The 14,757-nt window shown below is 42.3% G+C and overlaps 1 protein-coding gene across 2 annotated transcripts; it reads right to left on the minus strand.

Moving 5' to 3' along the window:
* Positions 1 to 1,489: 1,489 nt before the first annotated feature.
* Positions 1,490 to 14,736, minus strand: LOC134575447 (uncharacterized). Of its 2 annotated transcripts, XR_010085664.1 has the most exons (4): positions 14,475 to 14,736; positions 4,418 to 4,548; positions 2,681 to 4,330; positions 1,490 to 2,637 (listed from the first exon to the last, which is right to left on the minus strand). XR_010085664.1 is itself a non-coding variant. In XM_063434745.1 (3 exons), exons 2-3 carry the CDS (start codon positions 4,504 to 4,506, stop codon positions 3,724 to 3,726), a joined length of 696 nt encoding a protein of 231 aa, XP_063290815.1. In that variant the 5' UTR covers positions 4,507 to 4,548; positions 14,475 to 14,736; the 3' UTR covers positions 2,649 to 3,723. The 2 variants fall into 2 exon arrangements, 1 of the variants encoding a protein (XP_063290815.1); XM_063434745.1 differs by lacking the exon at positions 1,490 to 2,637 and having other exon boundaries at positions 2,649 to 4,330.
* Positions 14,737 to 14,757: the final 21 nt, after the last annotated feature.

Here is a 14,757-nt window from a genome sequence, read left to right on the forward strand (position 1 = left end):
AAGCCTGATTAAAAGGTAGTAAATAGAATATATTATTTAAAAAAAATGTGACGATGTGAATATTGTGTATGTAAAGAGGAGTGTATGAACTATTAATGTGAAGTACAAAAGCCACAAAATTAAGATACACACAATAGTCACAAACACACACAGACACAGTCTCCCTGATATAGTCCACACATTCACTGACAGACCACAGAGGAAACTGGCACACACATTTACACACAGTTAGGAGACTAACCTAACTAAGCAGAAAAGACTTCTAATCACTTTGTTGTGGCTCTTTCCTTCCCCTAGCAGACACCACCAGACCAAGCGCTCTGAAATCCAACCACCTGGTAACCTATCAATGCAGATTTGGTTTCCAGAGCAGCCTGCCAACTCAGGCCGGCCACATGAAACTAGTCATTGGTTCAGGAACTTAGCTGCGGATGTTCCATCCTTTTACTGGGTGGCAATCCTACATTATTGCAGAGAATCAAGGTTCTTTTTGAACTGTATATAGCTAATGGGTTGAGCTATCTGGGAATACCAAATATGTAAGTGTGGCGAAACCGACCTTGCCACGTGTCCTTGGAGGGGGCTGCTTGCCCGCCTCTTGCCTTTGGACTATGGCCCTGGAAAAAAAACGTATTCGGCCCTAACAGAGTGCATGTCACTCATTCTGGCCCTTTAAATACAGTGGGGTCATTCGGTACTTGCCCTGTGTGAGCGGTGATACCCCAGATAGCTATGCTATGGAGCCTATTCATATAATGAAAGACTATGGGAAAGACTTTAGCTCCATGACAATTGAACTATGTGAATAGGATCTGAGCGCTATTCGGTAGTTTTGTGCGCTCAGATCCCAGCTATCTGGGGATATGTGAAATGTCTGTGTGTTATGTGTAAAAGGTGACTTTATGTATTTTAAAGTGTTTTACTGTCTTTGTGTCCCCATGTGCATAATGGAGTCTGGTCCCTGTCCTGGGAGGTAATTGGATTACTTCTCCATTGTCTCCAGGAGAGAGGGCTCTGTAAAACCGGTCTGAGCCGGAAAGCCATGCTGGCAGGGGTTTTTAAAAGATACTTTACTAACTTTTGAACCCCTGGTCTGATTCATGCCATTTTTTAATATGTTGTTCCCCTGAATGGATTGATTGTGGATATGTATTTTTATGTGATGTATGGTTTTAGAGTTATGAAAGTTGGGTAGAAAGTATGTTCTAACTGTATGTGTAATTGAGTTTCCTCTCAGGATAAGGGGAGGGAATATGTGGGATGTAACTGTGATGTGATTGGTTGTTTTATACCTCCCTGTGGGCGGACCTGTATTTGCAACAACTGTAATAAAAACCAGGCTGGGTGTGCCAGCACCTCAGACCACTGCTTGACCCTCAACACGGAGCCTTGTCTCGTTCTTGGGGGGGATTCACTGTATGCTGTTGGAGACTGATTGCCAGGAGTGTAAGCTGATGTATGCTTTTCCTGTTCGTCTGCTAGCAGCTATTCGTGTGGTTCCAGTTTGGAGTGCTATTTTGTATCCAGTTCGGGAGTTTGGTGTTCTGCAGTAGCTGTGCCTGTCTTTGCAAAGGGGATTATCGCCTAAACGATTTTAACCCCTTGTCTGCTGAAACGGTCCGTTACAGTAAGGTATTATGTTAAGGTGCCCATGATGTCTGGAGATTAATCAGATTAGAGGTTCTCAATCTAGTTTCCTCCCTGACACAGAGGCGCCTGGGCGGGGCCTGTGTTGTTTTAGTTAATGATCTCCTGCATATAAATGTATGTACTGTGACCAATAAAGGCATTCCTACCAAGTTTCGACTGATGCTTTTGGCAGAGATACCCTGGTCGAGTATTGAAGCTCCACGACACACACAAAGGAAACTGCTACACATATAGATACACACAGAGGACACTGACACACACACACACACACACATTTGCAAATAGGGGGCACTGGTACACACATGGTTACTGACTTGACACTCACTGAAAGACACATGCACTCTTTTGACACATACATTCTGTCACACACACACAATTAGTTTTTTTAAGTCCACCCAGCTTCTCTACCTCTTGGAGAGCTGGAGTGGATCCTTTCCCTGGGATACAGTGGGGTTCATTTTCATGGAGAAGTGTGGGGCTTGTGTAATTTCTGTGCTCTTGCAGCACAGCTGCCTCGCGCACCATTTAGTGATGCCACCCGGTATCACCACAGGGCGAGCAAGTGACCAGTGCTGGAAGATCCCCAGTCGGCCACCTCCTGAGGGATGCTAAGATGGACAGCCAGCCTGCTCTTGGGTAACCCCCTGGTCTGTGGTGCGCATACCGCCTAGGGTATGCGCACCACAGGTTGAGAAACTAGGAAACAGGCTCCAGCCTTCATTGGTGTCTTGTGCTGTTCCTCACATGGGTGCCCTATGGATAAATGAGGGTCCTAAGCAGAAGCATATATGGAAGTATTAATTTGGAATAGTAGAGACCACGTTACCGCTGTGTGTACCAGTGCACTATTGTACAGTGTGGCAGAATTTGTTGGCACCTTATAAATAATAATGAAAAAGGCAGTGATTAACCCCAGGTGACTTGCATATCTTCTGACAACACCTAACGTGTTCACTCTAGGAGTTACAGTATATCATACACTGCTGCCTGGATGGTATGCACTTTCTCCCAGCTTACCAACGAGCTGCACGTGACAGGGAGAGAGGGTAGTTCAGCTAAGAGGAGGAAAGCCTGGACAAAACACCCATCAGACTCAGCCAGATTTAACTGCACCCCCTGGAAACCGCCCTCCTGCACCAAAACATGTGGAAGAAGGGGAGTCGGTAAAAATATGTAAATTGTGATCTTTGTCTTTGTTAGTATGTTATTTATTATCTCTGTGTGTGTGTGTGTGTGTGTGTCTGTATGTGCGTATATCCCAGAAAACGCCAACTCTACCTACAAATACTAAACACAAGTACACCATTGCTTTTAAATAGCAACAGTACAGACAAACTAAAACTACATTCAAATGCCAACAGTACAAACTACATTCAAACACACAAAACATGCTTACATTAAAAAATAAACACTGTTCACAGATACAGCTCTGCAAGGTTGGGCATATGGTAAATCCCCAGCTGGAAAAGCATTGGGAGTTGTTCGACAGATGAAGATCTACCTCTAGGCCATGCTTGTGTTAGATGGGGCCCCAAAAGATTCTTGCACCAGGGCCACCAGATTTACTAAACGGCTCCTTTTCAGATATTTACATAATCACACTGGCATACTTTACTAATTTACCTTGCATGCCATTGGAATAAAACCATCAGTTAGAAATTATGAACAAGGACTCATGGGTGGCAAAAAGAAAGATATTTTCATTAACATTGCAGTTTTGTATTCGGTTAATCAACTGTGTTAAAAGAAACTCGGAGGGTATATACATGAGAAGTGGTAGCAAAACATATTGCTCTTTAGTAAATCAGTTGTGTAGTACATTGACTTCCCAGAAGTATGCACTTCTACTTATAAGCTAATGATCCGTTAATGCAGAAATCAATTACAATAAATATGACTTAACAACAGCCTGAGCACTTTCCCATTCAGCATTATAAAACTATGTAAACCTTTCTCATTTTGCAGATCGAATTTGGGGGAATATGAGAATATTACTAAATAATTAACTGATTCCATTCTTACACTTTCAACAAAAATCAAACCAGATGATCTGTATCTTGAGACTGTAGGCTTTTACAAGTCCCATGGTCTCTCAGCAGCCAACTGTTCCTTGTAGTTTTTCATAGATTTTTTGGGAGGAATCAGTGTGTTACTGAGTCCTGGCTTTTTCCTTTTCCCCCTCTGACTTTGCTTTTCATCTCTGTCTAGTTCTGATTCCTTTCCCTCGTTGCCTTCCACATTTTCTTCTCTATGCATCCATCCTCCATCTTCTCTCAAAAGATTGTGCTCACTCCCCTTATTCACTAGTTGTGTGCCTGGATGCATCAAGTCAGAGTCATGGCTGTATCTGCACTTTGTTCCATAACGGCACCTCCCATCTTTCTGGTAAGCCAAACAGACTCCTCCTCCTCGTTTCATCCAGTTGCTGTCACTCAACTTTACGTGTTGCTCCAACACGCTCAACTGGGCTTCCTGTTCCTCGCGGAATGTGCTTGAGAAGACTCCTCCAGGACCCGCAACAACCTGCCTTCCCAGGAGAGGAGCTGGGAGACGGACAGTGGGCAATGGTGAATTCACTGTTACAGAATTTTGAGGTATTTCTTTTTTATTTTGGACTTCACTCTCCTCATCACTACTAGAAGCATTGCTGGAAAAGAAATTCACTGCAGTTGAAGAATGGCTAAGAGAAGAAAGAAAAAAAAAGGAGGGTATAAGGAGAGAATAATGCTTGGACATGTTACATTATGAAAGTCTTCAAAGTTCTTACCCAGATGGTTTGTCTGTGGAATTGTCCTCATCTGACCCAGAGGAGTTATAGCCAGAGAGCAGACCCAATGAGGAAATAGCAGGTTCCATAATGTGGGCACAGAAACACAAAGCAAATCACAGCAAGGGTACCTGTGTCAACAGAATAATATCTGTGAACGGTCAAGTTTCTTACATGATAAAAAACAGCCATTACTGAGATACGGTATGTGTTAACTTATTTAGCCCGTCCCTGTATAGTTGCTTTTCACCACAAGCAACTCTTTTGCCACTAAAAGATTTCATTGGAAATGTATAAAGCTTAAAAAAAATTTTTTTAAATTAAAACAAAAAAACTTTCATGCAGTGGTTTTAATTTCTTTATAAAAGAACAAAATATAAACATACTGGCAATACACTCTTTTTAGGAATACAAAAAATGTTTTTTTCTATCCCAGACAGAATTAATAAAATTGAAGCATAAATATTTATATAAACCAAGCAAACAGAGGCACATACAATATAGTACTTTAACATAAACATATTTAACTATCTGTTTAAGAACATAATTCTCCATATTATATGAAACATCAAAGTACAATGACCAATGCAGCCCCCTCCAACCTCAATGTAAGTAGTCACATTGACATTTTACCAGGCACCAGTTATTTCCACCATCAGAGCTGCACTTTTTGAAGAGGATAAAAAAAACTTCACACTCAAAGCATTTCAGAAAGCTTAAAGGGACACTCCATTGCCAGGAAAACAAATAGTTTTCCTGGCACTGCAGGATTCCTCTCCCTCCCACCCCTCATCCCATGTTGCTGAAGGGGTTAGAACCCCTTAAGTGACTTACCAGAAACCAGCGCCGATGTCCCTCGGCGCTGGTTGAGGATCCACCCACGCTCCGCCCCCTGCCGACGTCATCCGGTGGGGGAGACCGATTGCGCATGCGCTGCCGCCGGCGACCTAATGCGCATGCGCGGCAATGCCACGCACACGCATAAGACCTCTCCATAGGAAAGCACTGAAAATGCTTTCAATGCTTTCCTATGGGGATTTTAGCGATGCTGGAGGTCCTCACAGAGTGTGAGGACGTTCAGCGACGCTATATCACAGAAAACCTGTGCTATAAACCAGGAAGTGCCCTCTAGTTTATGAAATCTGCAATATTTACAGTTGCAGGGTTAAGGCTAGTGGGAGTTGGCACCCAGACCACTCCAATGGGCAGAAGTGGTCTGGGTGCCTGGAGTGTCCCTTTAGGTGCTTAGTTAGGGGTTCAGAGTGTCCATTTACGTTATTATAGGAGTAGGAGTGTTCCTTTTATCATTAAAACATCAGCAGGTGTATTTGTGTGCAAATATAAAATACTGTGAAACATAATTGTAATTCTAGAGGTTAATTCATTCTGCACCCTAAGGATTAGATCTGATGAACACAGACTGTGGTGAACAACAAAGAGTTAACATCAAATTAGAAGAATATATATTAGAAAGGTATGTGTTATTTGGATTGGCAATACTAGTAGGGTTATTTCCATGAATGTTTTAGTGTTTAACCCCTTAAGGACAGAGCTTCAGAAGCTTGTCTTTCACTTAATGACAACGGCATTTTTTAAATTTTTTGCTGTTTGCATTCAACTGCAATTTGCATTTTACTAATTTATTGCACCGACGCATATTATATACCGTTTTTTAAAGGACAGAAAGGGCTTTAATTTGATGTAACATATATGTACATAAATGCTTATTTATTATAAAAACAAATACAGAAAAATGCAAAAAAAAAGGAAAAATGTTGCAATAATAATATGTGCACAATTAGTGCAGGTTAAGGAAAGTAATTAAAAATAAATTCATTTAGTTGTTCTGAATTACAGAATATATAATGTGTCTGGGATTTTAAGTTTTTTTTGGTAGTTACAGGTCACAAAGCACAAGGAGTAAAATAAACTTTTAATGTGGAGCGATTTTAGAATTTGGTATGTTTGTCTTGTAAGCTTAGTAGCCATAAAAGAAAACAAAATTGGCACACAAAAGTATATATTTATATATAGTAGACACCACAGGCTATTTACCTAAGGTTGTTTTGACACTTTCTACGTAGCCATTTCACCACCAATCTCTGCTAAATATTGGAGTAAAATTGTGTTTTTGGGGGGTTTGGCACACAAACTTATAACAAAGAAATTCTGATGTGTATTTTGTAAAGTTGGTGTGTGCTATTCCTGTACAAAGTTTTATTTTGTGTTCAGTTACATCTGCTGAGTAAAATGACACCCCCATTGTATGTCTTTGGCACTATTTTGTGAAGCTACAGTGCCATATAGGAGACCTGTCCTTTTCAGTATTCACAGTAGAATTTTGAGAGACGGATTTAATGAGCCTATGCTTCCATTTGGGGTATTATAGTAGTTTGACTGTTAAAAAAAAAAACACAATGGCCTACCATTTGTAAAAGTAGACACTCCAGGGTATCGCATAACGTGCCTTAACATGGTCCCATTTTTTCACCAATATATATATACACCAAAGTATGTGATAAAAAATAATTTTGTGCTTTTTTTTTTTTTTACATACGGATTGCATTTTTGCTGGCCATTTTGTATATTTCATATGTGCCACTAAGTTCAAAACCCCCAAATTATGCTCAGCTAAGTCTTCTGAGAAAAAAGACATCCCCAAAGAATGTCTTTGGCACTATTTTGTGAAGCTACAGTGCCATATAGGAGACCAAGCCATATCAGTTTTTACCGAACTTTAAATTTTGACGCTGGGCCTATGTGCAATTTCCAAGCATCTTCGCAGGTTTTAAATTCAAACTACCCCACAAAGGCCTACCATTTCTTAAAGTAGACACCCCAGGGTATTTCAGAAGGCATATTTTGAACCTTAGCGTGGGATCATTTTTCCGCTAGCTTGTACCAGGTGTAGTGGTAATAAGCGTTTTTTCTGCCTTTTTGACACACAAAGTGAGTTTGCACAGTATATTTTGCAAACCTTATGTGTACTACCACTGTATAATACTTCATATGTTGCTCAGCTATGTCTGCTGAGTACAAAAATACCCCCATATGTACCTTTGCCAAGTATATGTGGACATCGGAGGGGCACATTTGGGACACAGCCATTCCATTTTTTTTTCCAAACTTAAAATTTTTACGCTGTGCCTATGTCCCATTTTAGAGTATTTTACCAGGCTATATAATCCAAATACCCCATACCATTTCTTAAAGAAGACATCCCAGGGTATTTCAAAAGGCATAATTTGAACCTTAGAGTGGGATCATTTTTCCGCTAGCTTGTACCAGGTGTAGTAGTAATAAGCGTTTTGTCTGCCTTTTTGACACACAAAGTGAGTTTGCACAGTATATTTTGCAAACCTTATGTGTGCTACCACTGTATAATACTTCATATGTTGCTCAGCTATGTGGTCTGAGTACAGCAATACCCCCGTATGTACCTTTGCCAGGTATATGTGGATGTTGAAGGGGCACATTTGAGACGCAGCCATTCAGTTTTTTTCTAACTTTGAAGTTTTACGCTGTGTCCATGTTCCAATTTGGAGTAGTTTATATGGTTTGTTATTGAAACTTCCCCACAAACACATACTATTTATTAAAGAATACACCCTGGGGTAATTCAAAAGGCATATTTTGAACCTTGGCGTGGGATAATTTTTTCTCTAGTTTTTTCAGGTGTAGTGGTAATGAGCGTTTTTAAATGGATTTTTTAACTTTTTAAAACTTTTTTTAACTTTTTTTTGCTTATTATTTTTTTTTTAAAGTTTCCTAAACTTTCTTAAAACTTTTTTTTTTTACAGATTACAGGATTTAACATTTTTCTAAGATTTTTTTTTTTTTTTCGCTAACCCCTAACTAGCAGTAAGCAGCACTAACGGTAAATTCCCCATTTTCCCATAACTCCCACCCACCCCAGCTAGCAAAATATTTAATTATACAATATTTAAATTAGATAATTAAATAAATTAAACCCCTGAGGGTTAAAAAAATAAATAAAAGTTCATCGTCAGCGGTTAAAAAAAAAAATTAGATCACAGTATATTACTGTGATCTGTATTTTGATCACTGTAGGCAGTGATCGACTGGCAGGGAAGGGGTTAACTTTTATTTGGACTGGGTAAAGGGATTTTTTTTTTCTTAAACGTTATTAAAACTTTTTAACTTTTTAAAGCTTATTTTAAAACTTTTTTTAACGTTAACCCCTAGTTAGCCTAACACTAAATTCCCCAATTCCCCACTAACTTCCACCCTCCCCAGCTAGCTAAATTTATCATTTTAAAATATTTTAATTAATTAATGAAATAAATGTAATCCCTGAGGGTAAAAAAAAAAAAAAAAAAAAAAAAAAAAAAAAGAATTAACCCTCAGGGGTTAAAAAAAAAATAAAAAAAAAAATCAGATCATAGTAAAATGTAATCCCTGCCAATTGATCACTCTAGTCAGTGATCAATTGGCAGGGAAAAGGTTAATTTATTAAACTGGGTAAAGGGGGGTGGGATTTTAATTTAACTTTATTTATTTTTTTACAGGGAGCAGGATCAGCACTGCTCCGTCTCCCTGCACTTCACAGTGAACCCGGAAGTGCAGGGAGGCGGAAGGTGAGTATACTGAGCACATGTGCTCGCTCTGACATGCGGTCAGAGCGGGCACATGTGCTGGGACAGCGTGAGTCGGTGCTCCCGGTCTGCCTCTAATACAGAGGCAGACCCGGAGCACCATTAACCCCGTGATCGCCGCGATTGCGGCGATCTGGGGTTAATTTTAATGGGTCACGGACGAGGTCCGTCACTCGTCGTTAAGGCAATCCCCTGAGTGACGGACCTTGTCCGTCACTCGTCGTTAAGGGGTTAAAATTCAAGCCTCCATCTCATGGTACGCTGACCAGAAAATCCTAAGTGCTGTAAACAAATGTAACCCCACCAATCCCTGCAGGTCTTTATGGACACACTAGTAAACTTTCCAGAGCCATACCAGGGACCCGCAGGTAATGTTAACTGGCTACAAGCATAAAAACTGGAAAGCGATATTGTGACTGCCTACTGACATTTTGGTAGGTGTTGTTACTAGACTCTTTGTCTGTTGCATGGTAGCTAGCTTAGGGGATGACCGATCTTTTCCACTTTGTCATTGCACTCCATCATCATGTCCCTGCACTATTTTACTTATTTGTCCCTCCTTTTTGTAACTTTTTGTGTTGTATAAATTTTGTTCCTAATAAAACATCAATGTTTTGTCTTCTACTACCACTAAACCTTGTCTAGTGTTTGGGTATGAGTTTTAGGAGAGTTATTTATCACTCCATCCAGTGATTGGTTGAAAGTTATGAGATTCTATTGGAGAAGCTCAGGCTCTTAAAAGAAATGCACTGAGGTATCAAGTTGCTGCGGTATTTCCCATTGATCCCTGGAGACACAGGAAAGGGATGTTCGGTAATTCGAAGTGCCGCTTCAAAAGTTCGAAGTGTGGTCATACAAATCCAAAAAGGCACACACAGTGGTTTTAATCAGGGTTTAACACAGGGGCCATGGTCAAAGGGTAGGAGGCTGTCAAACAGGCCCCTTCAAAAGCCAGTGGCGAGGTTACTTTCCTCACATATCTTCCTTCCCAAGGGAAAACTAACTAGGTACCTGACTTCCTGCCGGTCGGTACCTGAGTTAGTCGAGTAGCCCACCCACAACCGAGTACTTGATCTGTAGCTCTCGGGTGTCCGGCTTTGTCCTGTCTGTCCCATGCTGCAGAGTGTGTGTCCGCCACCCCCGATCTCCCTTGTGCTCACAGGCATAAAGTTGTAAGTACACAAAATAACTGTATGATATAGGCGCTTAAATGTTACAGAGATATTAAATACAGTGACGCTACAACACTCTAGTGGGGATTAGTCTCACCCACCCTAAATACAAAACACCAGAAAACGGGAAAAGAGCCAAAAGCAGTTCACCTTGAGAGTGGAGCGTTAGATAAATGGATTGAACACCTACCCTAAACAAGGGTCGGCTGGTCCTTTCCTTACAAGGGTTTTATGTTACATCCAATTCATATGAATATATGTAAAGGAAAAAATTAAACAGAGAAAGATAATAGTGTAAATCCGGTAAGCTGCCTCTGGGGAGTAGGAACGACTGTCTCACCTCCCGGTAACACTGCCTGGTGCAGGGTAGTGGGACCGACCGTCTCCACTCCCAGGGCTGCTTGCTGCTGCTGGGATGAGGAACCGACAATCTCCTCTCCCTGTGACTCTGCCTGGTGCTGGGTAGTGAGACCGGTTGTCTCCTCTCCCTGCATGGTACACTGCCGCTGGGGGTAGGTCCGACTGTCCCTACTCCTGGTAATTCCAGCTGTAGTTGGGGATCTGGACCAGCTGCCCAGCATCCCTGTAGGGCTGGTGGAGAGACCTCGGTCCCATCTCCACCTGCCGTCTGGGGGTCTTCCCAGGACAAGTCTATGACGTCCTTTACTTCGGGTAGCTCTGGCTGCTGCTGGAGGGTGAGGCCGGCTGCCTCTGCTCCCCAGGACACTTTCTGCTGCAGGGTAGAGGGACCAACCCTCTCCTCCCCCTGTAACTCCGGCTGCCGCTGGGGTTTGTCTCTTCTCCCTTTAATCCATACAGCCGCTGGGGAGTCAGACCGACTGTCTCGACTCCCGGTAACGCTGCCTGGTAATGAACTGCTTCTCTTAGGTTCTGGTATTCCTGCTCCAGTTCCCATTCTATAGCGACCAGACGGGTGATATCTGGTTGGGACCAGTACTGGGAAGCTCCAGCGTGTCCATACGGTATTCCAGAATATCCCAATATCTATACTCATCCGTGCTTCTGAAATCACTGTCCTCCTCAATAGCATCCCATGGTAGACCAGGGCCATCATAGTCATAACCCTCTGGACCATCACTCTTATCCATCCACGGGCACCTCTGTACAGAGTACCATTGTAGCGCCCGGTATGCCTCATCCAGCCACAGTTCATTCCTGATCAGCCGCTGGAATTCTATGATCCACTCTTCCCGGGGCGGATCCTTCAGTAAAGGCAACCTCAGCACTGTTTGCTTCTGTCTGCGCAGATCTGAACTGGGAAGGCTCTTTCCCCCTTGAGCTTACGACTGCTCCAGTGCCTCGTGCCAGAGCTCTCGTCGTACCACATCTTTCCATACCAGTTCATCCTCGGCTGAAACAGGGCCACACTCCTGTGCCAGTGCGCCTTGTAGTCTCCACTGGAACTCCTCCTCCTCCTATGGGGATGCTACCCGGGGGCTAGCTCGCTCTACGAATTCTAGCGTTGCCCTCAATTATAAATCCAACAATACAGGTGTCTCCAGGATGCTTCTATAATCACTAGGAAGCCATCCCACCACTGCCACCAATGTGACAGACCGCCTGGCACCCCAACCAGGGACCTCTTGTGAGCACCATAAGCACTGCACTGGAACACCATAACCACCGAAAACCCCACAAACCGCCGCAGCTTGGTTGGGGTCTCGCTGTCCTCCACCCACCCTGGAACCAAGACTAGGATCCCGCTTCCAGTGGGTAGACCTCTCCTAGTCCAGAGAGCATACACGGAACAGCTCTTATAAGAGCTAGTGATTATACTCAGGGGAGTATTGTGATATAGCACTCCCCAGAGTGAATATAGTTCTCCAATCCCCCAAACATGTATTGTTATTATTTATATAGCAAAAACAAATTCCGGAGCGCTTTACAAGAAGATGAGCCTCGCCGCCGCATTCATTATGGACTGTAACGGCGCAAGTTGGGAGCATGTAAGACCACTCAGAAGTGGATTAAAGTAGTCAAGGCGAGAAAGGACAGTGGAATGGACCAGCACCTTAGTCGCATCTGGGGTCGGATACGTGCAATGTTTTTGAGATGGAAGCGACAGGATTTGACGATAGACTGCACGAGGCATGAAGGAGAGGTCGGAGTCAAAGAGAACACATAGGCAGCGAGCCTGCGTGATGGAGCGGATGGTAGCACCTTTGACTTTGACACAGAAAGACCAGAATTTCAGCTTTGGTCAAGTTGAGTTTAAGGAAGTGGGCAACCATCCAGTTAGAAATAGCAGAGAGGCAGTCAGAGACACTAGTCAAGAGGGACCGGGAGAGATCAGGAGAGGATAGGTAGCTTTGCGTGTCACCTGCATAGAAATGATACTGGAAGCTAATGAGATTACCAAGGGAGGCAGTATAGAGAACAGTAGGGGACCAAGGACTGAACCTTGGGGGACACCAACAGAGAGGAGTTTCGGAGAAGAAGCAGAGCCAGAGAAAGAAATACTGAAAGAGGGCTGGGAGAGGTAGGAGGAGCAACATCTTGTAGACAGATATTACGGAGGATGAGAAGAAGCTGTTTATGATCAACAGTGTCAAAAGACGCAGAAAGGTCAAGGAGAATTAGGATAGAGAGAGAGAGAGAGAGAGAGAATTTAATTGAGAGGTAGAGAAAGAGAAGAAGACAGAGTACGGATGAGATGCGAGGGAGTTGGATCTAAGGAGCAGGGCAGAAACCTCTTCCGCTGTAGCAGGTGCGACTGAACATAGAACAGCAGAGGGAGTGAGGTAAGGGGAAGTATTGTAAGGGGAAGAAGAAAGATGAGAGATCTCTTCCCTGATTGTAGAGATCTTGTCAGTGAAGTGAGTTGCAAAGTGTGAGGCGGTCAAGTTAGTAGGTGGAAGAGGAACAATAGGGTGAAGAAGAGAGTTAAATGTGTGAAATAATCGTTTGGGTTCGCGGGAGAGTGTGGTTATGAGGGTATTTAATTAATTTACATTTGCAGAGGAAAGAGCCAAGCTGTATATATAAGTTTGCAGTGACATCCAAATTGGCATGGAACAAGGAGACTTAACTGGAGCTATTTTCCTTGATCTTGCCAAGGCCTTTGACACAGTAGACCATGGCATTCTTTTGCAAAAACTTAAAAACTCAGGCATTGGTGATCGTCCACTAACCTGGTTTCGATCGTATGTTTCAGACCAATTGCAATATGTGGCCATTTCTAATAGCGCTTCCCTCCCTTTTCCAGTCAAGTGTGGTGTTCCCCAAGGCTCCATACTCGGCCCCCTGTTATTAACCTTATTTATAAATTATCTGCCTACCGTCTGCAAATCCTCAAGTGTACACATGTACACAGACGACACTATAATCTACACTAGTAAATCCCACCATAACCTATTTGGATTTTGCTTCCCAAGCACTACCAAGCCTCAATAAAGCAGACCAGTAACCAACCTCATGCTGAAGAGTTGCATTAACAACGAAACAGCTGTCCATGAGTGGTTCACTGGTTTTGCATCTTATCCTAAATTGTGTTCCAAGCAGTTGAATACTGCAAACACAAATGAAAAGGAATCCATGTTTAAAATGGAATGAGGCAAAAATGTGATGCTTTGTTAAACTAATTTGCATATGCCCACCCAGAATCCTTTGCGGTTGTAACATCACTGCAGTTTTGGGATTTCTGTGGGAAAAGCAAGTCTTATGGCTTGACTGGTGTGCAGATTTTTGTTTAGCATTGTATTAACTATCCACATACTTCAGGTGGAAGGGGTTTTCAATCACATTTTTTCCCCACCATAACCTATTTGGATATATATTATATATATACACACACACAGACATAACATACATACATACACCCTCCCCAACAGTATGCAACAGGAAGGTAATTAACATTTGGAATAGTATAAAATATATTTGCTCTGGTGACAGCTACCATTGGGCAACTAAAGCTGCCACAGACAATCAGGACTGTTCACTAAAGAGTGAATTTCACATTTAAGGTCAAAGTAGCCAAACTGGAATATAACAGACTTGGTGATTTTTTTTTTCCATTTTGGCCATAAATTTCAAGTTTACATTAAATTCAAGACACTTCTCACTTTTATGAATAACCCTGAATATTTATCTTGATGTTCAGGGTCTTTTGATATTCCTTTCAGTCCCAGTGTTTCCCTGCCAGTTATCTACCATTGCACCATTTGGGAAGGTATAATTGCAAAACATCTAGACACCGAATTGTTTGGAGAGACTAGATTACCATTATTTTATGATTTATTTTTTTTTTACCTTAGAATTTCATCATGAAAGAGCAAAGGAGTTCACCTCTAGATCACCAAAACACCATTCGGTCCTGGGATATAAGGGAGAGGAAGGGGAAGCACAATGTAATACTGCCACTGATGACGTCAGAGGAGGAGATACGATGTGGCAAAACGTTCGTTCTAAACTGTGGAACACGGTGTTTTACTAGGTTCCTTAAAAATTAAAAAAAAAAAAAAAAAAAGTGTCCAGCACTGGAAATCGATCTCTGGCGGCAACTGTCGTCACATCTCTATAAATAATACAGACC

Source organism: Pelobates fuscus, chromosome 10 (assembly GCF_036172605.1).
Source record: "Pelobates fuscus isolate aPelFus1 chromosome 10, aPelFus1.pri, whole genome shotgun sequence".
Taxonomy (NCBI): Eukaryota; Metazoa; Chordata; class Amphibia; order Anura; family Pelobatidae; genus Pelobates; species Pelobates fuscus.

Excerpts from the sequence above, each read along its gene's own strand:
- LOC134575447 (XM_063434745.1), bottom strand. The coding sequence starts at position 4,506 with ATGGAACCTGCTATTTCCTCATTGGGTCTGCTCTCTGGCTATAACTCC. Across the intron at positions 4,331-4,417 it reads TCCACAGACAAACCATCTGG|CCATTCTTCAACTGCAGTGA; the intron begins GTAAGAACTTTG and ends TTCTTCTCTTAG.